This window comes from Gadus macrocephalus, chromosome 17, assembly GCF_031168955.1.
Source record: "Gadus macrocephalus chromosome 17, ASM3116895v1".
Taxonomy (NCBI): Eukaryota; Metazoa; Chordata; class Actinopteri; order Gadiformes; family Gadidae; genus Gadus; species Gadus macrocephalus.
The window spans coordinates 11,443,544-11,469,685 of NC_082398.1; the positions used below are offsets into that span (position 1 = coordinate 11,443,544).

Consider the following 26,142-nt stretch of genomic DNA (forward strand, 5'->3'; position numbering starts at 1 on the left):
GCCTATCCTCCATCAGCCCAAGAGTTGTGATGCTGGCCTGCTGCTCAGCATGCAGAGAGCTGAGTATGGTGACATGACATGCAAGCTGTTCAGAAACGTTGACTTGGGTTAAATGTGTACGGTCAACGCCCCATCTGTCCTGTGCTGTGCACATGCTCAACATATTGTATTATGATACTTTGTACACACTTTATTCGTTGTTGTTTTTTTACATATATTTGAATGAAAGGAATGGGCTGGATAGGGTTGTGTCAAGGGCATTTACTCCCAGCTGAACTCAGTTTGATTCCTAATGTCAGCAGCAAGTCCTGTCGTCATCTTTTAGCAATATATCTATCCTCTTTACCTGCTCGTTAAAGAAACTGATCTAATAATAATGATAGTAATAAAACCTAAGAAGAACAATAGTTGAGCGCTGCATGCAGCACTCACCTAATAATTATAATTAACTATGTCGTTCTGGTTGCAATCTTCTTTCGACACTTGACGAATCACTTGAAAATCAAGCCGATACTTTCCAGCTACACTGCAGATGAGGCGACACGCATTTTTAGCCTGCAATCGCAATTCCTTCGTGTGTTGTAACGGCCTGGGTCCCCTTCTGACCAATCTGATCTGTGCGGTTCACACAGCTGCTTTCTGGCAGCAGGTGTGGGACATATCTGTTCTTCCAGAAGCTTCCTCTTCGTTGCTTTTTCTTAACCATGTCTTGTTAGTTGTTCTATTTAACTCTCATTCATTTGGAAAAACAGCAAGGAATTGTTATCCTTTGGGATAACGAGCTAATAACTATTTTAGAAAAGTTATTACACTGACACAACCTTTTTGCTTTGCATCACAGTTTAAATAAAAAAAACCTGCACATATACATTAACATTAACATCGATTTTATAATACTTTACATCTTGTTATATTGCATGATCAGACACTACTTACTTTGATATAACGTATAGTATAGGCCTATCAAATTGGTGCTCTACTATGGTATAACCTACTGGACTATTACCCAATGGTGTTGCTGTATAGTAGTTTACACAATGCCTGGTAGTGTGTTGCATACTGGTTCTTAGTTATCAATGAGTGAGCAAAACCGGATACCGGGTCCAGTTAATTCGAGTACCGATATAACTGGCACGAAGTAAATCCAATAGATCCGGATGGGATACAATGTCCAAATAGCCATTGGTGAAAAACGTGAACCAACCTCTAATTAAAAAACCAATCAACACACGCTAGACTAGATCGACGACATCTGTAGCCAATCCGCAGCCGGTATCGTGGCTGGGGCGGGTCTTTTGCAATTGAGGGGTGGGTTCTTTGAGGTCATTCAGTCCCTCGCCGATCCACTCTATCAGCGTGCTTTTGAGGGGACGGGTGGTTGGAGTAAGGAGGTGCCGGGCTACAGTGCACCAACAACGCGTTTTTTTTTGGAAGGAAGCCTAGCTGCACAACTGCATCACCACAAACAAAGGAAGGAATCCCCGGTGACGACTCGCGGAAAAAAGGAGATATACAACAACGACTGCGCCCAGGCGCGTACTGAAAACACACGCAGTAAGATATAGCCCCTGTTTGATAGCTAGCGCCCCATTCAAAGACACCGAGGCACCGAGGTGTTAATAGCCTAGCCTAGCTAATTGCCCATTCGCTAGCATTCTCTGCCTGTAGTCTGAGCATCATTAGCTTCGTGGGCTCCGTTGACGCACGTCAGGGCTCGTCGGCCGGTGCGGTGTCATCCTGCTCAGTGAGCCCCACATTTTTACACACGGAACCGGCCGCTGGAGATAGCGTCTGCGGGTGCCATCAGTCAACACCACCATCACCACCACCTATCTCCCCCGACCCCTTCACCTCAGCCCCTCTCCCTCCACCCTCCGACACACTGGAGATCCACAAGCGGCCGGGGAGCGGCGGCGGCGACGGGCCGGCCAGGCTGGGGGTTGTACCGGCTGAACCGCCGGGAGGCGGAGCGTCTCCGGACAAGTTGCCCGGCCGTGGTGAGCTACCGACGGCGAGCATGGACGGGCTGGCGGTGGAGGTGCGGGGCTCGAACGGGGCCTTCTACAAGGTAAACTGCCGTCAGGAAAGGTGGTTGGAAGCTTAAAGTAAAAAGTTTCAACCACGAATTGGAATGTTTTTTATACTTTATTGATGTATTGGGACTTCTCTAGCCATCCACTCGGTGAATATGAGCAGTGGTCCGGACGGATGGAGATGAGTCCGGGTGTGTTGTGGCCATGGTGGGGTGGATGGTTGTGTTAGCTCATGCTAGCTGTGGGAGCTAGGTACCACAGTCATCAGTGTGTGTGCATGGCCCAGCCTAAATGCATTTTTAGCAACTGTCATGTTATTTAACCTCGCCAAACAACTATTACTATGTAGCACTGAAACGGCTGACTCAATATTTCTAAAATAGTTAATTTCAGTTTAATAAATGACGACTAATACTAGCCCTATTATGAGGCTGTGTTTTAGCATTGTCGTGCAATTTGTGATCTACATTGCTACGACTGAAAGCAGTAATATGTGTTTATAGTTGATCATAAAAACTTAATTGTAGGCTTTATCTAATGCCGACCACGATGTACACATTTTAAGATATGGTCTACATTGAAATGTAATGTTTAGTTGTGAGTGTTCTGCTTTGCTTTCTGTGTGTCCACTTTCAGTTCATGTCAATCTTCATGGGAAAGGCTGCCTTAAGTTTCACGCCTAGTCACATGGCATCGCTGTCGTCATTAAAATGTTTTTTTTCTTTCAAGCAGAACTTTAATAACAAATCCAATTCGAAACGTTGTGTTGTTTTTATTAACAAAACATCCGTCATTACCATTTTCGTGAGGTATTTTGGACGATTTCATTTTTGTGGTACAGCATAAACGCAGCCAGTGCCTAGAATTGAATGGCATGAGCCAGTACTATGCTGATTTTTTTTTTCCGCAAGTATAATGGTACAATATTAGTAAGTGTCCTTTTTGCGGGACTAGCAGTGGGTCTCAGTCCTTACACCGGCCCACATGGTGGCTCAGTGACTATATTTACCCCCCCCTCTCACCTGTCGTTATGTTTTACAGCCTGACAGCTCGACCCTGGCATGAATTAACTTTTTCCACTCTTCTATTCACTGCCTCCATTATCTTTCTCTATCTATCCATCCATCCCCCGCTCTCACCGCCATTACATGTGTCTGAGAGATGCTTCACTTAAATAATGCTGGAGATGGATGCTCACTATCTCCAGTTACAAGCTCCTTTGCTTTTTGTTTTACTGTTAAGGGTAGCCATGTTTGGTGGAGGGGATGGCAGCTCCGATGCTTGAAGTCGGTTAACACTCGTCTTGTATTTTTTTTTTCATTCTGGGTTTTCCCCGCAACCACCTATGACTCACAAGAATCCTTTTTGTTTCTAAAATTTCAATAATGCAGGACTTGCAATATATCCCCAAGTTCTGTTAATAGGACAGCCCCTTTTGGAGGTGCACCGAACACCGCGATAAACCAATGGTCTGTTCGGCTGTGGGAGACCTCATTTTAATGTTATTTGCTGTATTCATTGTTATTAAAGGATATTAGCTGTTGGGGCCTCCAAAGATCGCCTACCATGCCCCGGCTCGCCTCGCCTCGCCTAGTTAAACTAGCTTAGCCACCCTGCCTTTGAACCCTCCAGAATGAATGGATCACAGAGAAACTTCACGTGGTCTTGTGCCCAAACATGGGCCACCGCCACCTCCCACCTACCCCCCGACCCCATGCGTCACACCTCTAAGAAGGACCCCCCCTGCTCCTTGTGACAGGGGAGCACTCTAGGCAAACCGGCTTGCCTTTCCTGACCTAGCATGCACACGCTGGCCACCACAGGCAGCTGTCTCCTGAGCGACGCCTGCACAAACGCACACATTTCTTAATTTTGTGTGTTTTAGTAATAGTGGCTGACATGCAGCCGCCATGGCACAAATTTGGGTAGAAGATTTACTTTTCGTGTGGGAGGGGGGGGGTCCCATTGAGGTGTCATGGTACTAGCCAGACCATGACTGGAACCATGAGGCTCCTAGCTGACCACTACCGTCGCCTCCGTACTACGCAAGCTTGAGGATTTGCGACACACTCCTCGCCCCCCCCCTCTCTACCCATATAAGGCCGTGTCCTACTGATGGCTATAGCAAACCCCAGCCTCCACCCTTATGACTTTAAAGGTGAAGCTGGGAGTTGAATGGAGGCCACCGACATAGCTTCACATAGGGCCGGTTATTAACGTTTCGCTGTCTCATAAGTTTCGGGAGAGTTTCCTCGGCGTCATGCGATCGCTACATATAGGCCACACCATGCATGTCTGCTCCGCCATGGTGCTCACACACACCGACCCCCACACTCCCTGGTCCACAACGCCACCCAGTCCTCCAGAAGCCACTCTGTATGTGTGTGAGGTATTCCTGGGAGGGCCGCCTGGGGAGGAAACTCGAACGCCCCTCGTCACTTTCCCTGACATGCCGGTGTCAGAGCCAACTAAACGGGATTAGATTTACACTAGGAATTCTACTCGGGGCCCAAGATTATTCTTTATGTTAATTTCTCTGTGTGTTTGTGTGTCACTCTTTCTCCGTCTCTCGTCTCTCCGTCTGTCTCGCTCTGTATCTTGGGAACTGGCTTCCAGCCGGCACTGTGACTTGAACACATACTTTCTCAATTACTGAAATCCAGTCAAAATTAACTGCTCCCTTTCCCCTCCAATATCCCTCTTGCATCATTCCCTGTTAAATCTGTGTTTTAAAAAAACAAAACAAAATAACCTATCCTCCTTTTTTGTTTTGTTTTTCCTCAGGGTTACATCAAAGATGTCCACGAAGACTCCCTAACAATAGTATTTGAAAACAAGTAAGTTATTATTCACTAAAACACGTATAACATTTAATAATATAGTCCTGACCATTAATTTGAGTTAATAAGGAAAATTATCAGTGCTGTAAGCGGAGCGATCGGTGGTGGAGTTGTGAACCTGGCATTTTAAACTACACTCGGCCATTGGCCACGTGCAGCTGTCCACACACACACACACACACACACACACACACACACACACACACACACACACACACCCTTTTTATCTAGTTGGCTGGAGTGTGTAATGCAGACTGTTCCTAAAAATAGTCCCTCAAGGTATGCAGTCCGGTGGGATCGGAGGTAGGTCCGATCAACCCCTCCTCCGCTGTAACAGGCGCGTTCGTTTCCTTCCCTCATCTCCTGCCCCATGTGCCACCCCCCCCTTCCCCCCCAGCTCACAGATACTGTGAGTGGGGCTCCTGGTGTTCAACTGTCGTAAACCAAACACACCTTATCTATCCCAACTAGACTCTTGTGTAGATGCCAACAATCCACTGGATAATATTATTTAACAGAACTCTCGAAGTGTATACATAATATTTTCATTGAAAAACTTGCGAGCACTTTGCCGTGTATTTTATCGTATCTTCCTAGATTTGTTTCCATTTTGAGTGTTTGTGTAAAAAATATATTTTTCAGGGGCCAAGGTGTCCCTCTGCGTTCTGTCTTCGGCCTCTTTAAAACCTCATCAAAGTTAATGAACCATTTCGATTTTATGAAGGGCACTTTGGGGTGTGTGTGTGTGTGTGTGTGTGTGTGTGTGTGTGTACTGACGGTTCTGCCCAACATTTGGCAAGGCAGAATAGACACCCACTGTCTTAGCAAAAACAACAACCTCCACGGACAGCACAGTTGAAAGGCTGTTTAGCTCGGCAGGTTTCTGTCGTCCTTACAGCCGGTGGGCGGTTAGACTGACAGTTGCTTTCTCTTTCGTTCCCCCTCCCCTCTTTCCCTCCAACAACCCAAAGCTGGCAACCAGAGAGGCAGCTGCCCTTCAGCGACGTGCGGCTCCCCCCTCCGGCCGACTTCAACAAGGACATCGGCGAGGGAGAGGAGGTGGAGGTGAGCCCAACACACCCCCACACCCCCGACGGGACAAACCCCTAGAACAGCTGTAGCCACTAGTCCCAGAACACCCCCCTCCTGAAGCTAGGAGCATCCTGTATCAGTTAAAGTTTTACACCAAGCCTTCAGCTCCAGGATTGACGACAGGGTTAGAGGTTGTTATCATGGTAATGACCTGCCGTCGGCGTGTAATGGCGGGACAGAATAAACCGATCCGATAAGCGACGGCCATTTTCTATAACCTTGGTCGACGTGCAGGGGGAAAGCGTGAAGCGGCCCCCTTTGTGGGCTAGTCGCTGGTCGTCAACGGTCGTGGTTGACTACAAGATGGCCGCTGTTCTTGGGGCTGTCCATTTCCTGTATGTTGTGTTGGAGGCATCTTCTAATAGACAGCCGTTTAAATTAGGATGTTAACGTCAAAGTCCAAGTTGGCGTTTTAAAAAAAAGAGTCATACCATAACCTGATATTTCCATATAATGAATGAAGCGTCTGAAACATTTATGAAAAGCAGCACACAGAGCAGCCAAAACATACTATCAAAATTGGACTAATGCCTAAAAGCGTTTGGAATTTAACCAAGAATGTGCAGGGTAGATCAGAACGATTATGCTATCTTTTTTTAATTAGTGGTAGCGAACTACTTGACAGGCGATGGGGTTTCGCAACAAACAATGTGATAAATTACAATGAATTGTTCTAAATGTCAGGGAAATATTTATTTAAAAGGATAAATGGAGGATCCTAATCCATTTTTAAATGCGTGACACGCATTCACTTGCAACTTAAAGATAGTTAAAAGACGGGAAACATTTAAAAACTTACAATAAGCATAAATTAAGCCATTTTGCTGACTTCCAGCAAACACATGTCAATAAGGAGCAGGTCAGGGTTCAGGGCGTCCCGCTCCAAGTGGTCGGCCATTGGGATCCAACTCTCCGCTCCATATTGGATCTAATGCGGTGCTGGGGTCTGTCCCTCCCGTCCTGTTCTGCAGGTGTACTCCAGGGCCAACGAGCAGGAGCCATGCGGCTGGTGGCTGGCCCGGGTGCGGATGATGAAGGGAGAGGTGAGTCGGGCGGCGGTGGGACCAGGCGGCCGGTGGGCGCGGGGGCTCCCGGCAGGTGGTGTGGGTCAGGGGGTCAGGACGCTTTGTCTTGCGGTCACTGACGGGAACAAGTGTGTGCTGATGAGATGCGTCTAGTTTGCTCGGGACGCTGCTTGTTCTCTGCCTTGTTTGTTTGTTGGTTTGATTTGTCTGTCCCCTTTGGCATTTAAAACATGACTGGTCCCTCGAACCGTAAAAGAATCTTTTGTTGTGTGGCACCTTGCTAGGTCGATACTTCTGATCGCCTACCAGTTGATGGTCAGCCATTAGAGAAGACAAAGGTAAAACAAAACAAACTAACAAACAAATGCGTTATGTATGCCGCGCAATGAAGTATACGTCCGTTAATCAAAGGTTTTAAGGACATGCTGCCACCGTTATGAAGTCTGGCTAAATATTTACCAGAGCAAGATGACTTCTCCTCTCCAGTGAGGTCAATGCACTTCCTCCCCCGTCAGCCCTGGCTCCTGGGACATTTGTAATACATTGAGTGCCTTGCTGTTCTGCAACGGCAGCATCACAACGGTTTTCAAGGTCCTTGCTTTTACAAAGCAGTATAGTGTAGTGGGGCTGTGTGGCGAAGTCACTCGGACCCAATGACCTGTACCTGAATCCACTGTCAGTCACTTTGGATTAGAGCTCCTGCTAAATTACCCATTTGGAACTGGTGGAGTCCAGGGCAGTGTGTGAGGTGTTGCGGTGGGTCAGTGAGATGGAGACGTTACAATCACACAATGAGGAGTCGTGAGCTGGCACTACTAGTGTCCTGGACAGTGTGATAAGACCAGGAATGTCTTAGTGTGGGTTGTTGGCTCTCAACCAAACCCCCGCTCTCTTCTCGCTCTCTTGATTTGAACCCCATTTTCCTATTTCTGTTCCGTTTCTGTTCCTATTTCAGTGTTAGTCAGCCACATGGAAGAACAGTATTGCATCTTTGATCAATTATTTGAACTGTTTCTATTGTTAACCATCGCTGTAATGTGCCTCTTGCCGTTAGAGGTCCACGGCCAAGTTTTTTAATACATAGGATCGTCTCTATGGACTTTGGAGAACTCGGGAGCTGTATGTAAAAATCACGTGGCTGCCATTACCCTCTTGGATTTCAGTCCGGTTCAAAATACACTGAGATAATCCAGGCTTGGCCATATTTCTGCTGCAGTTTATCTTCCATTTCACTTTTATCCTGACCTTTGACCAGAGTAAACGGTCTGTCTTAGACACGGTGGACCTGATACTGAATTTGCTCAAAGTGACGCCATGTGGCTAATTCTGTGTTTCTATTGTAAATACTGTAAATATATATGCGATTACGAGCCTTTTTTTTTTTTTCTCGACGGCCAGAACGGGGAGCATGCACAGGAAAGTCGGTTGAAGAGAGGGAGGGAATGAGCAGTCGCACACCTACCAAAGATGACGCAAACCTGTCGGTGCGCCACAAGGCGCCCCCCCCGTCTGACCTGCGTGTTTGTCGTCCTCAGTTCTACGTGATCGAGTACGCCGCGTGCGACGCCACCTACAACGAGATCGTCACAGCGGAGCGCATCCGGCCGCTCAACCCCAACAGCCCCTCCACCCGATCCTCCTTCCACAAGGTCCCCATCGCCATCCCCGAAGACCTGCGGGACATGTGAGCAGAGCCCCCCCCGACACTGCCCTGCATACTCTGCCCTTCTAAAGAGGCGTGAACGCACGTGACGCTTAAAGCACTACGTACGGGTCTGTGACCTTCGTCTTGGCCAGGGCACAGGAAGTAGACTCATCTTCACAAGGGTGCCGGTGGACGTTTTTTGTGCTTAGGACGTTCCTGGTTAGTCTGCGTCCTGTGCCCTGGTACAATAAAGTAGACGACACCGTCTGTGCTACAAAGACGCCTCTGTGAAACGGGTCCGGTGATGCACTCAACCCCTTTGTTCTGTGCAGATCTTGCCTCTTTAATTAAGTTAATCGTAATATTTTTTTAATGAACACAATTCATCAAACGTCGACACCGCCACATTGAATTGCAAAGTTTATTATTTTCTTGAATGATCTAACAGTTGAAATGTGTTGCCCTTGATCGGCAACACATCAGAGAGGTGTTGTTGGATTACCTCTCACACACACACACACACACACACACACACACCTGACTCTGCTTACACGTTCTCTCCCCCTTCCCTCCCTCCTTTCTTTCCCATCAACAGCTGTGCTAACGACAACATCCACAAAGACTTCAGGAAAGCCATTGGAGCCAACTGCATCTTCTACAGCGCCCAGACACATGAACTCATCGTGTTGGTCAGTACCCCTGCTCGCCACCTGTCCCATTATAAACACCAACCCTATTATTAAGTATTATTAGAATAATATTATCGGCAAGGACTTTTAGGTGTATTGAATGACATATTTCCATACAAATTGAGATGTGCTACTATGGATAACCAGTGAAAAAAAAACGCCAATATGACCATTTACGGTCATGGGTGCATTACGCGTGACCCCATTATGTTTATCTCCTTACCCTCTCTTCTTGCAGTCGACGAACGAAACCACAGTGAAGCGCGCCGCGCTCCTCAGCGAAATGCACTTCCGCAGCATCCGCACCAAGCTAATGCTAATGTCCCGCAACGAGGAGGCTACCAAACACCTTGAGGTAGACTCGACACACACACACACACACACACACACACACACACACACACACACACACACACACACACACACACACACACACACACACACACACACACACACACACACACACACACACACACACACACACACACACACACACACACACACTCTAAAAGTTAAACGTGCCTTCATGGAATAGCACCAAACCCTTGCTGTGGGTTAGGATGAGGCCTACAAAGCTGACATTCACCTTGTCATAAGAACTTTACTGTACAGAAGGCACATGTTATAATGCACATTCGAACATAAAGCACTTAGAATAGGCGAAATTATGTTCAACAGTTTTACCGTCAAATGTTTTTCAAATTTGAATCCATTTTATTAGTTTTGTAGATCTTTCTTCAATAGAGTTTATGGGTAAATGGAAACAGACATAATCACAAAAAGGTAGTTTAAATTAAAAAAAGCCCCAGCTGCTGCAACCCGTTCCCCCACCGCCCAATCACCTCGTTGATCCCCTCCGCCAGACGAGTAAGCAGCTGGCCTCGGCCTACCAAGAGGAGGTGCGCGTGCGCGAGGACCTGATGGGGCTCGCCATTGGCACGCACGGCGCCAACATCCAGCAGGCCAGGAAGGTGGCGGGCGTCACCGCCATCGAGCTGGAGGAGGAGAGCTGCACCTTCCGCATCTACGGAGAGGTGGGGCGGTCGCCGTGGCAACGTGACAATGACGCCGGCGGACGCCGATGACGTGGTGCTGATGTGGCGTGTTGTTGTTTGGTTTCAGACCCCTGAGGCGGTCAAACAGGCTCGAGTGTACCTGGAGTTCAAGGAAGACTACTTCCACGTGCCCAGGAACCTCGTAGGTGAGTGGTCCACGTGCTCCTGACTGCTCCCCCCTCTGGTACTGAGGTACAGATGGATCCATGGCTGGATTCGTGGGTATTTAAACAGAAACGCCATCACGATATGCTGATGTATTCAAAGTACCAGACTCGAGTCCAGTAAAGGATCATTATATTGGAGAGAGTGGTATCGGACTAGCTTCCAGTCTATCTGACTCTTGGTTCCGTCCCTACCATTTCAAAACCCTCTCTCTCTTCAACCCCACAGGCAAAGTCATCGGCAAGAGCGGCAAAGTGATCCAGGAGATCGTGGACAAGTCGGGCGTGGTCCGCGTCCGCATCGAGGGCGACAACGACAAGAAGCTTCCCCGTGAGGAGGCAGGCAGGCAGGGGTCCAGCAAAGACCACCAGGCCGGCAACAATGAGGTGAATGAACAGGGCGCCCCCCTATCGCCACACAAACCCACACCCATGTGCTTATTTTATGTTTCTACTCAACGCAGCCACACTTCTCAATGCATTTTTGGAATAGCTTTGTATTTGTTTCACTAGTCTTGTCTTTTTTTCGTGCCAGTTACTTGTTGATCTACATCGTATACATTCTAACTTTCAATGCATTCATGGTGTATTAAAAAAATAATAATAATAATCTTGCTGTGTGGTCTTGAACCCCCATTCCCAAGACAGATGTACCCTCCGTCATCTTAAGTTTTACTAAAAGGCTGCATTTCATTAAAGCATTTTAATGAAATGCAGTATTAAACACAGTATTTTGTGTTTGGTCGTGCTAGCTGCAGTTCGGCTGCAGCTGGGATGTTTTCCCTGAGCATATGTTGAGAGTTAAATCAGAGTGTGTCTTGACAGATTGCGTGTCCCTTCCCGTTATTAGAAAGCAGCATGACAGTACCAGAAACATATTTATATTGAGCACATACGGGGCCTCTCTATGGCCCACATGCGAGTATTTTGGGCTTGGTAATGTAAAACGTTGATTTTGATCGTGGTCGTGAAAGTGCTCCCGTTTTAAACTCATGCTAATCACTCCTGCTTTTTCTTCCCCCCCCCCTCTTCTATCTCTCCTTCTTCGTTCTTCCTCTTTTTCTCCCCTTTCTCTCCCCCCTTCCCTCCATCCCTCTCCCCCCTCCCCAGGGCATGGTCCCGTTTGTCTTTGTGGGGACCAAAGAGAACATCAGCAACGCCCAGGCCCTGCTGGAGTACCACGTGGCGTACCTACAGGTCAGTCACCTCCCCCCCCCCCCCTGTCCTCCGCGCCCACAGGGGGCAGCACCCGGCCTCTCCCGGGCCTCTCCTGGGCCTCTGTGTAGACGGCATGGTGTCTAAGACCAGTGCATTATTTCGAGAGGGTGAGTGGGTAGGAGGAGGGGGGGGGGGGGGAGTGAGAGAGAGAGGAGTGAAGGTTCTGGTGTGCGTTTCACATCATGTCGGTCACCTGTTCCCCTGACCCCCTGCCCTCCCCCAGCGCCACATGTAGAAAGCTGCTGAGGCTGCTTCATTCTGAGCCTGTATGCTTTAAAAATAGTCGCGTTCCCCCCCCCTCCTTGGGACGGGTGGGGGCTCGGTTGATGGGACACACATGGAATAAGATTACCAGCTATCTGGACACCGGCATCCAAAAATAACAACACACACTCACTCGCAAACTCACACTCACACTCGGGCACACACACACACACACACACACCCCCCCCCCTCAAAGGTCAGCTGTTGTCGTTGGAGGCAGCTGTTGCATTCTTGGGTGACCCCTCACCCACCCTCTCAGCCCGCTGTAAGGACTGCTGTCAGCGGATTTAAACCGGTCAACTGTCAACCGCTCCTGCCCCAATGTGCATATATATATATATATATATATATATATATATATATATATATATATATATATATATATATATATATATATATATCAAATCTACGTTTCCAAACGATTATTTCAAAACTTGGCATAAAGTATAGATTTATATATGATCAACCCTCCCACTCACTTCTTCTACTCCTGCTTCCTGTCTGTACAGGAAGTGGAGCAGCTGCGTCTGGAGCGTCTCCAGATCGACGAGCAGCTCCGGCAGATCGGCGTGGGCTACCGCGCCCCCTCGGGCCGCACCGGTGGCACCGGGGGCCCCGGCGGTCCGGGGGCCGGCGGCCCTGGGGGTGAGCGGGAGAAGGGGTACCTGACGGACGAGAGCAGCAACTCCCTGCACAACTCGCGCGTGTACGGCGGGCGGGGCCGCGGACGGCGCCCCTCCAACAGTCAGTACTCTGGTGGCTATGGTGAGGGCGGGGGGGGGGGAGAGAAGTGGGGGCTGTTCACATGTCCGGTAGGGTGACGATAGACCTCTGAAGAATAAGTCCCGCCTCCCTCGGGCAAATGTCTGTCTAAAATGTGTGTAGTTCAAAACGTAATGCAGCTTTTTCTTCCTCGCCACCTACAGCGTTTGCTATGCATGTACGATCATTCAAAATGTTATTTCCCTTCGACATTTGACGGAGGGAACCGGAGCCTCGGAGGCGGGACTTATACTTCAGAGGTCTATGGGGCTCGACGAATATTTTATGAGGCCGTCGCCACAGTACGCCTAGCCTGGGAACCAGGCCAATCAGCCAGCTCCTGATGAATATTCGCGTTCAGTCAGGTTTCCAGCTGATCCGGACTGGGTCGTCCGATCACAACTTTTATCTCGTTTGGGGCGGCGTTTATTCATACGACTTCCATCAGTTTTTCGTTGCTCTGATTGGTTGTTAGGCTATCCAATGGGGGAATCGACTCATTCGCATTTGCGAATTGGTCAGATGATTTCAGGCGAAATTAACCCAGTCCACAAAAAGCCTCTGTTTTAGTGTTTTTAGAGTGGTTCAAGGCAAAATACTGACTTTTTTTAAGGGCTGATTATGGTTCCACGTTCACGCAACGCAATGACCACACAGACGTGGAAGGTTACACATTTTCGGGAGGCGCACGCCAGGCCCTTGCGGTGGACGCAAGGAGGATCCGCAAGGGGGGTCCGCAAGGACGTAAGGGGTCAGTCACCCCCTTGCGTTGCGTGAACATGGGAGCATAATCAGCCCTTTAGTTTGGACACATGTCCCTTCTGCCTCTCCCTCCCCCTGCCACCCTCCCTTCATCCTTCCATCGAGTCCTAACCCGTTCCCCGTCCTCCCCTCCCAGGCACCAACTCCGAGCTGTCCAACGCGTCCGAGTCCGAGGAGGTGGCGGAGCGCGAGCAGCGCCCCCGCGGCGTGGGCGGCGAGGACCGGGGCGCCCGGCGTGGAGGGAGGGGCCGGGGGGCCAACGCAGGCCGGGGCCGCGGAGGACCCAGCGCCAGACCCACCAACTCCATCAGCTCAGGTACCCACTGGAGGTGGAGGTGCTTCATCATCGCGGTGGACAGGCTAACGGAGCTAGAGATCGATGGCATGTCGCCTGGGGCTTGCCGTCTAGACGGTTAGCCTCATGCTAGCTAGTCTGTGCTGGAAGGTTGCCGGGGACTTGGCTTGTGTTAACGCTGTTTTCCTCACCATAAAACCCTGGACCTTGGAACAGATGGCACACACCTGTCATGTGTCGCTTAAAGGAAGTCCGAGGATCTCCTGCTTAACACGTGCCACATAAGAACATGGAGCATCGCTCTTCAGGGCGTTAATGTGTCATACAGTGGCTCAAATACAAATCTTCGATCAAGACGACTTCAAAAGTTATTCTATTTGAAGACCAAATCTTGTTCATATAAAGAAAATAATTGTATTTCTAAATAATGATCATACAAACATTGTTAAAAAAAAACGACTATCTTGTTTTATGCATCTATACAAATATTTACAAATACATTTTTCACAATCCTTTATATTAAACAATCTCGTAGCTAGTGGACCTTGACATATCTGTAGTCAATGCTGATCAATTGTGATTCCTGATGCTATCAGTAAGGACACCACTGTTGTTGTGTTTTTTGGCCTTTAAATTCTCCCACCTGCAAACTGGGAGCGGCTTAATCTGATACATAACGATTTTAGATTAAATGTGACACTCAACCTTACGTTGTATCGAGGGACTCTCTTCAGTCAAAAGGGGAACACTCGTTTTACAGTCATTTGGCGCCATCTGCTGTTGTGAATCTGTCATGTAATTCCAGGAAGAAAAACCCTTGTGTGTGCTATACGGTAAAGAACCAGCTGTGTTATTCAAACCACAGCTGAATCCACCGCTGAAATGGCGTTGTTCTGACGTATGTGTGTGCCCCAGTGCTGAAGGACCCGGACAGCAACCCCTACTCCCTGCTGGAGGGCGAGGGCGAGCAGGCCGAAGCAGCCGATGGGGCCGGAGACCGCCGCCGCCGGGACCGCCGTCGCCGTAACGACCAGGAGCCCAGCGTGATGGACGCGGCCACCGAGGAGTCGGACGGCCAGGCCGCCACCAGCGATAACGGACTTGGTGAGCAGGGGACCCCCCCCCCCCCCGGGGAGGGGGGCAGGGCTGCGGTGTTCATCAGGGGGTCACAGCAGAAGAATCACAGGACGGAAGATAATTTTAAACGTTACTGACGTCATTTATTTATTCTTTCATTTTTATTTTAAGAAGATAGAAAAAAAATTCTCTACTTAATATCAGCATTAATCTCGTGGTGATAAGGTGTTGCACCACTTGTTTTTAGCTGAAACGCAAAATGCGTCATTTTGCGTCATTCAGACCGGGGTTCCTGATTATTTGCTAATATAAGACAATCGTTTTTGCTTTGTTCCATGTAGAAACGAAATCACTACTACAATGTTCTCCAGAGCAGGGATGTAAAGGTTGTGGACTGATTATGGCCTTTGATAGATCAGGACCTTTTAGACGGCAGCAAAGGGTGTCGTTACTCTTCCCGGACAGTGATGCAAACGCATGACTGTCTGTCTTTAAAGCGACACACGCGTACACAAGTACACCCACGTTTGAGTCTTTAACCTGACCCTTTTACAGACGAGGAGGGGAGACCCCAGCGTCGCAACAGAAGCCGCCGCCGTCGTAACCGGGGCAACCGCCCCGAAGGTGGCTCGGCCAGCCGTGACAGACAGCAAGGTGAGGGCATTGGCTCCGCCCTCGCGGTACACGCCACATGCATTAGATTGCTGCCGCTCAAATAGATAATCAGTTTGATTCCAGAGATGAAAATGGCATCCATAGCGGTCAACTGAAAAAACAGATCGCTGAATGCTGTAGTTGACAATCAGAATTGATTATTCATCAAAGCCCGGTACTGATGTCATTGGTTTATCACCAAATAAATAATAATGGAGATTATACGGTTAATGTTTACCGCATCTTTAAATAATAATAATTTTTTTTTTTTTTTTTTCTTTCACCGTCCTGTACTTTCTGCTGTGGCACCCTCATTGCCTGTGTGGGGTTAATAAAGTTATGGTTGTCCTGCAACCAATCACGAGCTAGTAAGACCGAGCTAACTCTGGTTGCATTTCCTCTGCGGCTCTCCAGTGACTGTGGCAGACTACATCTCCCGCCCCGAGTCCCAAAGCAGGCAGAACGTTCCCCAGAAGGAGAACCAGACTGCCCCTGAACCCAAGGTACCCACCCCGCCACAGCCTCCTCCACAAACTCCACGCACACATCTTCAGGGAGGACTCTGGTACCATGTCTTCAAGGGGCTGTTGGATGTCTGGGCCATACAGGGGGATTAGAACATGACTTTTGTGAACATTATAATTTGTGACGCATCCCTCTGAATCAGTCGTTGAGTGGTCAGCAACACGACTCCGACATCTAGTTTAGCCTCATTATCTCCATCATAAAGTTGAACACCTCGTTGCTGGATTACTAAGGTTTCGTTAATTTCCAGAAGTCTATTTGCAAATCGGTCCATATTCATGACTGAATGATTTTGTTTTCTATTGAAGAGTTAAGTAACACAATATGGTGCAATGGCTTTTAAACATTAACACAACGTGTTGGGATACGCTGGCTGGAAACGAAACTAATACCAAGGATTCGGGTGCAGACTAGTGGGCAACCTTCAGCATTTGAGGAACAGAGCGCCAATTGAAAGTTACCTTTTGGTGAAACAAGTTTGTACATGGAGTCAGGTTCCCGTGTATCCAACGAATCTCAGCAACCGTCCAAAACTGAAACTTTAGATCAACTGTTAGTGGAGTCGTCTAGGAAAGGACAAATGTACTATCCCTTTAGAAAAAGTCGTATCTTGACCAACGAACATTGGAGGAAGGGTTCCAGGTTTCTATGTGGTCATTAACACACCGGAGGCTGTACATTGCTTCTCGGTTGCTGTGCGGCCGGTGAAGTGATGCATCTTCTCTTCTTCCTCCAGGAGAACGGAACAAGCACCAAGAAAGACGAGCGTGCCCCCTCCAAGGGCTCCCCTAGCAACGGCGTGGCAACCGCCAGCGAGACCAAGGCCTTGGTCAACGGGGTCTCGTAAAGAAAACGGCACCAACAACAAAAAAATAATAACCACAAACCACGTGTATTTAAAAAAAGAAAAAAATAGAGCGGCCCTGCCCTTCTGGAAGAATCCACGTCTAGAGCAAGACCTCATGGCAATCTGTGTCCCTGCTTGCATTAACTTTAACCTTGAACCGAAGAGCGAGAGAGTGAGAGAAAAACAAGTACCTGACGAAAAATATCTGAATTCATACGTGTGCGAGAAAAACGTAACGTAAAAAAACGACAAACGCATCTACTTAAAAAACACGTTAAAGGTGTATGCTATCCTATCTATCAGTACTTAGTGCTTATTTTTAAGAAAAAAACACATGACTAGCTTACCAAAAAAAATAACAGAGCTGGTGGAAATGACTTGATTTTTAAAGAAATACGGAAACACAAGAAACAGGACGAGACTCTCTATGTTGTTTGTTTTTTAGTTTTTTAAACTAATGTCCTCTTTTTTTGTTGTGTCAATTATTTACGTTGTCGTTGTTGTTTATCACTGGTTTTGACTAAGGAGGGGGTTGGACGGTGAAAAATCGAACGTATTTTCCCGCCAAAACCGACGCGTCTATCGAAGCGCGTTTAACGTCGAGAAACGAAGAGCGAGCTAGAACGAGAGAGAGAGAGGGGGGGAGCGAGAGGGGCGGCGAGGTCGGCCATAGACGCACAAGGGCGGACTCACGGTCCCTGCCTGTGTGGCGTCGGGCCGGCGGTGCCACGCCCGGGGGGGGGGGGAGAGGGGGGCGGAGTCAGGACGAGATGGACGGGGAGGCGGGTCTGGTCGTGGGGGCGGATTATGGTTTACTGATAGACATTGTGCCTTGAATTTGGGGAAGCTAAAAAAAAAAAAAGACTAAAAAAAAACTTGAGTTTATCATTTCGATTTTTTTCCGTTATTTTTTTTTCTGTTTGTTTCACAAGAAGAATAAAAGCGAGGGAGGGGTCTTAATTCCTTTTGTTCGTTTTGGTTAAGAGACGGATGGACGGATGAATCTGAGAGCGAGTGATGACTAGACAGTACAGGGGCGTTACTAGTGGCGGCGGAGAGCGAGGAGTACAGGAGCGGCAGTGGTGAATGGGTTAATAAAAACAGAGCGAGGGATGTTTGGTGCCAAACAGGAAATTCAAGTGCTTGTTCTTTGCTATCGGCTGCGGCGGCATAGGGGCGTGGACGTGGGCGGAGGTGTGAGGGCGCGCGCGCGGAACGGTTAGGGGTCCACTAAAAGAAACGGTTAGGGGTGGGATAAGGGGTCCTGGCGTTCGCCTTAAGAGTCTCCTACGTCACATGTCACTTCGGCCTCCCTCCTATTCTCAGCTTGGGGGGGAGGGGTGGTGGAGGGTTCCAGCAGCTCTGTAGCCAGAACAAGAAATAAATCAATTACAAAATGACAAATGAATAGATAATGAAACGGTAAAGGAAGCCTATACTGTGCCTGAGAGGGGTCCTACGGGACTGAGCGCATACACACCTATACAGACACACTCACACGTATACACACACTCCGAGATGAGGAGGTGGGGCGCAGGGAGGCTGGCCAGGTGAGGTCGATGCGTTGGGAGGGGGTCCCCTCTGGGTTTCTGATATATCTGTAGATACATGGTGGAGTGGAAGCGCGCCCTTGCCCGTGACGCAGCTCGCACGCCGTCACCTGTTGTCTTGGTAACCGCTCTCAAAAGCAATTTCATAATTTTTCTTTTGTTTTTGTTTTTGTTCTTTCCACAAAATACAATTTATCAAATAAAACAAAAATGGAAGTGAACCTCTCTCGACATGATCTTTTTGATTCCCTTTTCTCTTGTGAGTTCTGCCCTGGTCCTTCATGTTGTACGTTTCTAACGTGCATGGCGTCAGTTGGTGACGACTCCGTAAGACACTCTGCCTGTCCCGTGCATGAAGACTTTGTGTGTTTTGATTTTTAATGAGATCTGACTCCCCTAAACATCTCTTCTTCCTGGAGCTGCTGCTATCGTACATACTGAATGTCCCAACATGGAAAGTAACAAAAAACGAAATAAATACAACTCCAAGTAAATATTTTATTTGTAACAAGCCTCCTCACAGTTCTCTGGTGCACACACCCACAATACATCCTGGTTAAATATATATCCAACATATATGTATATATATATATTATTTATATACTGGATATTTTGAGGCAGTGGACGGGAGGGTCAGGGATTATTGTGTACTACGACTCTTAAGTTCTGTAAAAGTTTGAATATATATGGTTGGATGTTGGTCAGCACCCATTCGCTAGACAATGTGAGGCTGAAATTGAATCAAAAGTTTCTGCTGCTGGCCCTTATTGCTTGTGGCAGGTTTTGGGATCAAAAGAACTTGAGTATTTGTACCTTTTTATTGGGTCATGTCTGTACAAGGGAGGAAAAATGTGACCCTTATGTTTTTTTGTGTACACCTTTATACCTCACACTCCTCCCTGTGTGTGTGTGGTTTTATTGTAATCCTTGTGTGTCTGAACTCCCGTGTGCGTGTGTGGGCGTGCACATCAGTTGTGACACTAGCTGTTTGGTTGACTCACTGTCCAATTGTTAATTTTTTCTCGCTCATTTTCTGGTGGCAATAAAGGACTTTTCATCGTTTGGTATAAATATTCTATCCTTTTGTCCTTTTATTATCCGTAAAATGGTATATTGACCTTTTTACATTTATTTTTATGAAAGATTGAATAATATGTTGTTGGTTATAGCTCAGCCGCAAGAAAGTATGATACCAAGCGTCCGCACACTATCCTGTAGGGCTCTTTGACAAAGATGCTTCCTCCAACCCCTACCTGCTCCTTCATGACCCGTCTCTGTATTCACTTTAACCCCTACCTGCTCCTTAATGACCTGTATCTTGAGGTCACTCTGAGTCAAGTTTCATATACGCTTCGCCTAAATGACCAAAATAATAAATAACAAAAATATACAAGTGTTGTTGAGGGACTGTTATGAATTTTGAGTTATTAATAACCGGCTTGTAGTCCTAAGATTCATTGAACGCAGACCTTGTTCAACACAATCTAATGGGTCATATTCCATTGTAGTTGGATGAGTCCCCATGAGCCACTTCTCGACTAAACTTTCAGTTTAGTCGATTTTGCTATATGGTTTACATAACCCATATTTATTTGCAATCCAACACCATTTGGACGATCCAACACCATTTGGACGAAAGTTCCTATATCATACCTTCTCTTTTCCCCATCTCCTTGCTTAAATGTAACTAGAAGTATAAAGACTGCTGTAACCTACCGTTGGCCATTGAAAAAGAATGTACTTATTTTTGTACTCAAAGTAAATTGGCCTTATGCGATCCTGCGTCTCCCTCTAGTGGACATATTTAACAAGTAGTAGTTCTTTTCGCAGAATCTGCTTTTTACCCAACAATTTTGTCGTATTGGCATATTGTACGGTGATTTGTTCTCTGCAAGTACTCCGTTCAAACACCCTGCAGTGATACAGGATGTCTTTGCAAACCACCCTACGATAAGACTGTGTGTGTGTGTGTGTGTGTGTGTGTGTGTGTGTGTGTGTGTGTGTTAGCCTAAAAGGCGTGTGTGAGAATGGGTGGCAACATCCTGAGAGCAACGATAGACTCTGGGGATAAATGTTCTGGGTAACATAAACAGTTGCTTGTTCAGACAAATGCGCAATCTAAGCTGCATCTCCACATTAAGGCTGACATTTGGTCCGTTCAAAAGCAGGTTTGTCACAAGTTTTAATTAATACTATTTGGAGCAGTTCATTCCAGTGTTCGGTGTATCATACTGTCGCGTTTAAACATTTGCTAATTGTTTTAGTTTGTTTGCATTGTTTATTCTAAGTATATAAGGCGGTTCCATATGAAATGATTATCAATAATTACATAAATTTATCCCAATCGCACAATCTTATATTAGATGAACATGGATTTGAGATTAGTAACAAAGTACTTTTGTTGCCACCTGACGCATAATTTTTTGGTTTTGTTTTTATTTAACTTTTTTAATTTATCTCTCTAAAAAAAGAGGATCCTGGCAAAGACGGGTAGCAGCAGAATTCACAGGGTTTCAGAAATACATAAATAAATGCACGAGACATGAAAGAGGAAAAAGTTATCCGAACATCTGCTGCCAGCTTCCCTATAGGGAATGACGTGTGGCAGGGAAATCTGGCTGTGATCGCTCTGCGGCTGATTTGGTTTTCAAATGTCTAACATCCAAACCACCTGAGAGGCCGAGCCCATGGGATCTCTACCTAACAACCAACACTTTTTCCATGTGACACACACACAGTCCTTACAGAGACACCTATCACAATGATCTATAGCCATGACCGCAGAAACAATATCAGCTTGACCAATATGAGGCAAATAAAATTAGTCTCAATGTTTACAACTCAAACCACCAAGACATTTGGCAGTCAAAGGAAGAAAGGCAATAATTAATATTTATATGGTTCTTTTTTCGTAGACCTACAATCAGCCAATCACAATATCTGAGAAATCTTTTAAACTTGATCCACAAGACATTTAGCATTGACATACTGAAAAATGATACAGGCAATGGGAAGTTGACGTTGCAACGTGTTGAATGCTACGGTGATAAGCGTAATGTTTTGAGTGCCTGTGTTGGACCTTTGTTCTTTCTAGAACACACAGAGCAGTTAGTCCCAATGAATAACCACAAGACATTTGCACTACCTCCCATAAGTAACCCAGACATGCAGATTTTTATGTTTTTAAATATATCGTTGGTACAATTGGCCAACAACTGGCTGCTCAAAAACGGGCTTCACTTGTTTTAGGTTTAACTCGAACTGCTTAATTCATTCATCTACTATAGATTTAGTTGTAGGATTTGAATTTGGATTTATAAATGAAGATTTCCATTTATGTATACAATTTAGCTTGAGATTAGGCATTTAGATTTGGGATTTCGATGTAAGTTTTTGATTTAAATTTAGCATGCCGATTTAGATTTAAGGTTTAACGCATGATTCTTATTCTATATAGGCCTACGTGCAAAAAATGAAAAAATTAAGCAAAATGTAGGTTAAGTGAAGCACCCTTTTCAGCAGCTAAAGCTTAGAAACGGCACCGCATTACTACTTTACAAAGATCTAATTGACCGTGTACAAAGCAATTTGTCAGCCTCTGTTACCTTATTTCTTACTCAGTAACATGAAGACATTGGTTGGTTGGTTGGTTTGTTGGTTGGTTGGTTGGTTACAGTACTATTTGGTTCATTGTTATACATTCCCCAGAAACAATCAAGCTGTACTTTCAGTTAACAATGGTAGTTACAAAGGGTTAGTTTTTGTGTGGTGTTATGAAAGTACCAATCTGTTCACAGATTACCCCTTAGGCAGACAAGAAACCCACAATTCATAGGTTCCCTATTCAACCATCTGGGCCTAGTTTCAATAAAACTAATTTCCAGCGAAACTCAAACCACAGTTTTGGTTTCAAGACGACCCTCATAACACCTTGTGGTCAAACACTCTCATAATCTCTCATCCCACGTTTTCCATCTCTCTATCTCTCTCATCATCTTTCTCTTTCTCTGTGACCGTCCGTCCATAGCCATGGCGATGATCCACCCACAGGTGATGACCATCCAGCCCAGTGTGGTCACCACGGGTGTGGTGACCTCGGCTTTCGTACCGGGGAGGGAGATGTGGTCATCCAGCTTGTTCAGCTGCTTTGAGGACATGGGGATATGTGGGTATCTGTTTCTATTGCTCAACGTAGCATCCCCAGGTTCTGCAGTCCTCCAATGAGAAAACGACCAATCGGTTACTCATATTTGTGACCTGCAATGTGAATGGCTTGTCAACTTGACAAGCCATTAACTTGACACTTGCTCAGGAGTGACTACAGAGTTGACTGTGGTGGATGTTGGGCTCGAACCCAGAACCTTTGGGCTTGGAGTCAAACACCCAAACCGGTCTATCTTGTCCCCTCAGTAATAAATAAACTGCTGAAGTCAAAGTCAAATGTATTTGTATAGCACACTATCAGACACAGTGGTTATTCAAAGTGCTTTAAAATAAAATAAAAATATATATATATATACAAATAATTATTTAAGTCACAACAGAATAAAACAAAACAATAACAAGATTAACTGAAAGCAGTAGAAAATAAATGGGTTTTTAAGTGGAAGTGGCTGACCAACCCTGAGGTGGCAGGGGGAAACTCACTGCCTTAATCTGCTTGTACCTCAGTTACTAACAATCAGCTCAAATATTCTCCCGCTGTGCTTTGAGAATAGTGTTTTGGGGTTTTCAAACAACGTCAGGTGGGTAGTTCTGATTTGAATGTAGGATTTGGGAATTTTAAAAGGGAGAGGAGTCCTGGTATTGAAAAGTAATGCATGCCCGTGGGGAATGATTGATCAATCAGAATCAAGTATTCAACCGTGCTGTGTCAAAATAATAATACCTGTCTCAACTGTGGCGCACCGCGCAGGCTGCCTTGGGTTTTGGTGCCCGTGCGCCTTGTCCTGTCAGGTCAGCGCGGACCACGGCGAGGGTCTGTGTCTCCCCATGCTGGAGTCGATGAGCGGCATAGTTCCAGCCGTGGCCCTGGGCCTCCGGATCTCCGTGAGAGAGCGCTACCGCATAAAGGCACGTGGAACAATAATTACGATGCAGCAACAACAACTCACCTGATTTCCTTTATTGTTATCCAAAATATCACAATAACAGTCATTTTGTCTTATACCCCCCGAACCTTGTGGTTGGAAAGGGGTGATACACACTCATTCACCCACTCAGTCCCTCACTCACTCACTCACTCACTCAAACTTTCCTCAACAGATTAAATAGGGTTTATCCATGAAATCAAAGACAATATTAATTGATTATTAATGAATCAATAATTAGTGTGCGTCTTCTCTATTCCCCACCGCCTCCCTCCCACCGCAGGGCTCCATTTGTGACGACTGCTGTATCGTCACGTTTTGCGGCACGTGCTCATACTGTCAGCTGGCACGGGAACTCAAGGAACGCCGGTGCCGTCACACACAGGTCCTCTCCTCCACCACCGTGCAGGTCACCTCGAATCCTCCGGCATATGTACCCCAGTACCCTGTCCAACAGGGCTACGGTCCCCCACAATAATAGGCAGTACCCAAGGCCTTATTTTTATATACATTACATTATGGGATCAGGTTTTTAGAAGAAACGTATGCTTTATGCTTATACTTTATACTAAACATGACGTTATGGTTGCGGGTTTGAACCCACCCAAGAAATGTGCCGCTCAAGGCTTTGCAAGATGACTTGGTTAAATGTGTGTGTGTGTGTGTGTGTGTGTGTGTGTGTGTGTGTGTGTGTGTGTGTGTGTGTGTGTGTGTGTGTGTGTGTGTGTGTGTGTGTGTGTGTGTGTGTGTGTCTGTGTGTGTCTGTGTGTCTGTGCTCGTGTGTGTTCTTTTGAAAGTCTGTGCTGTTGATGTGTTAAAGTTTAGAGCGTTGCCTGCATGCATAATGATAATAAAAGTTTGTCCAAAAATATTTTGTCACAAATTCCCAGTGCAAATTCTGACTCATGACACTTTCTTTATATTTAATCAAACATACATATTTGTATACATTACTTAATTGATATTTCAATTTATGTTTGTATATGTTAGTAGCACTGGGCGAAATACGGGGGGGTCAGTGGGTGCTCGACCCCCCGATATTCCCATGAGACCCCCTGAAAGCCTCAAAAGCCATATTTGAAGGGGGTCACAAATTTTGTCAAAGAAATATATATTTTTATTTTATTGTCACTAATGGTCACTTAAATGTTTTTAAGCTCACCATGTTTAGTATTCAGAATTCAAAACATTTATTCACAAATATCTTACTTTTTGCCAAGCAGAGCCAGCCAGTCCTGTGTGCGTATGCAATTTAGCCATGTTTGCCAGAAGAACAGAAGAAAGACGTAATGTATACAAGTCATACTAAAAACGGCTAGCAAGGGAAAGCTAAACCAGAGTGTATCACACTTTGGGTCTATTCTAACTCCATTCAGCCACCTTGCAGTGACTGAATTGTGATGAAAGAACTGATTGTTGTGCATCAGATGAGTGTGTGAGACTGTGCGCGTGCATGTCCTTTTCGGCTTTGGCATACTGCATGGTTATGAAGGGGTCATCACTATGTTCCCCAGGTGCGAAGGTTTAGGGTTAGGTTTAGGGTTACGCCCCGTGCCCACTACCTCCGTCAGTTGTCCGTTGCCCATTGACTTTGAATGGGGACGGTCGCGCAATGCATTGTGGATCCGTCCGTTGACTTGGAGCGTTCATCTTGCCTCGCAACAAGCAGGAAGAAGCGGGAAGAACCCGGCGAAGCGATTTGATTGGCTGACGGTTGCCTCTGCAAAGACTACTCCCCCATCCGTCAGCCACGCCTTCCCACGTCCGTTGACTGACGGTGCAGTGGGCACGAGGCGTTACGCCTGGTTCAAACTACCTCCGTCCGTCGATGGATCTCATTGGCTTTGCATGGGGCACACGCAAAATGCATTGTGGGTCCGTCCGTCCGCTCCATTGCCTGACGCCCCGTGCCCACTACCTCCGTCAGTTGTCCGTTGCCCATTGACTTTGAATGGGGACGGTCGCGCAATGCATTGTGGATCCGTCCGTTGACTTGGAGCGTTCGCCACCGTCAAAAAGTTGAAAAATGTTCAACTTTTTCGGCAGCGACGGATCCGTCATCCAATCAGATCGCGTATGCAAATTTAAGCACTGTGACGCGACTCGGGCTCTGACGATACTGGAAAGCGGGAAAGCGGGTCATCTTGCCTCGCAACAAGCAGGAAGAACCCGGCGAAGCGATTTGATTGGCTGACGGTTGCCTCTGCAAAGACTACTCCCCCATCCGTCAGCCACGCCTTCCCACGTCCGTTGACTGACGGTGCAGTGGGCACGAGGCGTGAGTCAAAAAGTTGAGAAATGTTCAACTTTTCAGGCAGCGGCGGATCCATTGGCCAATCAGATGGCGGTTATGCAAATACACTAAACACGTTTCCTGGATCCATTTTGCAATAACAAGCAGGAAAAATCCGCCGGTTATATTTTTTTAAAGAGATGTGGAATGATAGCATTGTCCACACATCGGCTTTGTAGCGGGAAGCGATTTGATTGGCTGTAGTATTCGTCGACATTACAGGGGTGCCCAACCAGTCGATCGCGGTCTACCAGCAGACCGC

General features: G+C 46.8%; 2 protein-coding genes across 7 annotated transcripts; both read left to right on the forward strand.

Annotated features, from left to right (window-relative positions):
- Positions 1 to 1,326: 1,326 nt before the first annotated feature.
- fxr2 (FMR1 autosomal homolog 2) lies at positions 1,327 to 18,718 on the forward strand. 6 transcript variants are annotated; one of them, XM_060076572.1, is made up of 18 exons: positions 1,327 to 2,068; positions 4,818 to 4,870; positions 5,845 to 5,938; positions 6,937 to 7,008; positions 7,275 to 7,328; positions 8,526 to 8,674; positions 9,231 to 9,324; positions 9,563 to 9,679; positions 10,188 to 10,358; positions 10,447 to 10,525; positions 10,773 to 10,930; positions 11,654 to 11,740; positions 12,535 to 12,790; positions 13,686 to 13,865; positions 14,760 to 14,948; positions 15,477 to 15,575; positions 15,990 to 16,078; positions 16,837 to 18,718. In XM_060076572.1, exons 1-18 carry the CDS (start codon positions 2,018 to 2,020, stop codon positions 16,945 to 16,947), a joined length of 2,103 nt encoding a protein of 700 aa, XP_059932555.1. In that variant the 5' UTR covers positions 1,327 to 2,017; the 3' UTR covers positions 16,948 to 18,718. The 6 variants fall into 6 exon arrangements, with proteins under 6 accessions (XP_059932555.1, XP_059932556.1, XP_059932559.1 ...); XM_060076573.1 differs by having other exon boundaries at positions 12,535 to 12,769; XM_060076576.1 differs by having other exon boundaries at positions 12,535 to 12,670.
- Positions 18,719 to 20,505: 1,787 nt separating this feature from the next.
- LOC132475429 (cornifelin homolog) lies at positions 20,506 to 24,458 on the forward strand. Its single transcript, XM_060076569.1, has 4 exons — positions 20,506 to 20,665; positions 22,525 to 22,662; positions 23,413 to 23,570; positions 23,871 to 24,458. Exons 2-4 carry the CDS (start codon positions 22,527 to 22,529, stop codon positions 24,063 to 24,065), a joined length of 489 nt encoding a protein of 162 aa, XP_059932552.1. The 5' UTR covers positions 20,506 to 20,665; positions 22,525 to 22,526; the 3' UTR covers positions 24,066 to 24,458.
- The last annotated feature ends 1,684 nt before the right edge of the window (positions 24,459 to 26,142 follow it).

Bases quoted from the DNA above. Each gene is read 5' to 3' on its own strand.
- fxr2 (XM_060076572.1), top strand. From the start codon at position 2,018: ATGGACGGGCTGGCGGTGGAGGTGCGGGGCTCGAACGGGGCCTTCTAC. The intron at 4,871-5,844 runs GTAAGTTATTAT...AACAACCCAAAG, and splicing joins ACAATAGTATTTGAAAACAA to CTGGCAACCAGAGAGGCAGC. The intron at 8,675-9,230 runs GTGAGCAGAGCC...TCCCATCAACAG, and splicing joins CCCGAAGACCTGCGGGACAT to CTGTGCTAACGACAACATCC.
- LOC132475429 (XM_060076569.1), top strand. From the start codon at position 22,527: ATGGCGATGATCCACCCACAGGTGATGACCATCCAGCCCAGTGTGGTC. The intron at 22,663-23,412 runs GTGGGTATCTGT...CGCACCGCGCAG, and splicing joins CTTTGAGGACATGGGGATAT to GCTGCCTTGGGTTTTGGTGC. The intron at 23,571-23,870 runs GCACGTGGAACA...CTCCCACCGCAG, and splicing joins GAGAGCGCTACCGCATAAAG to GGCTCCATTTGTGACGACTG.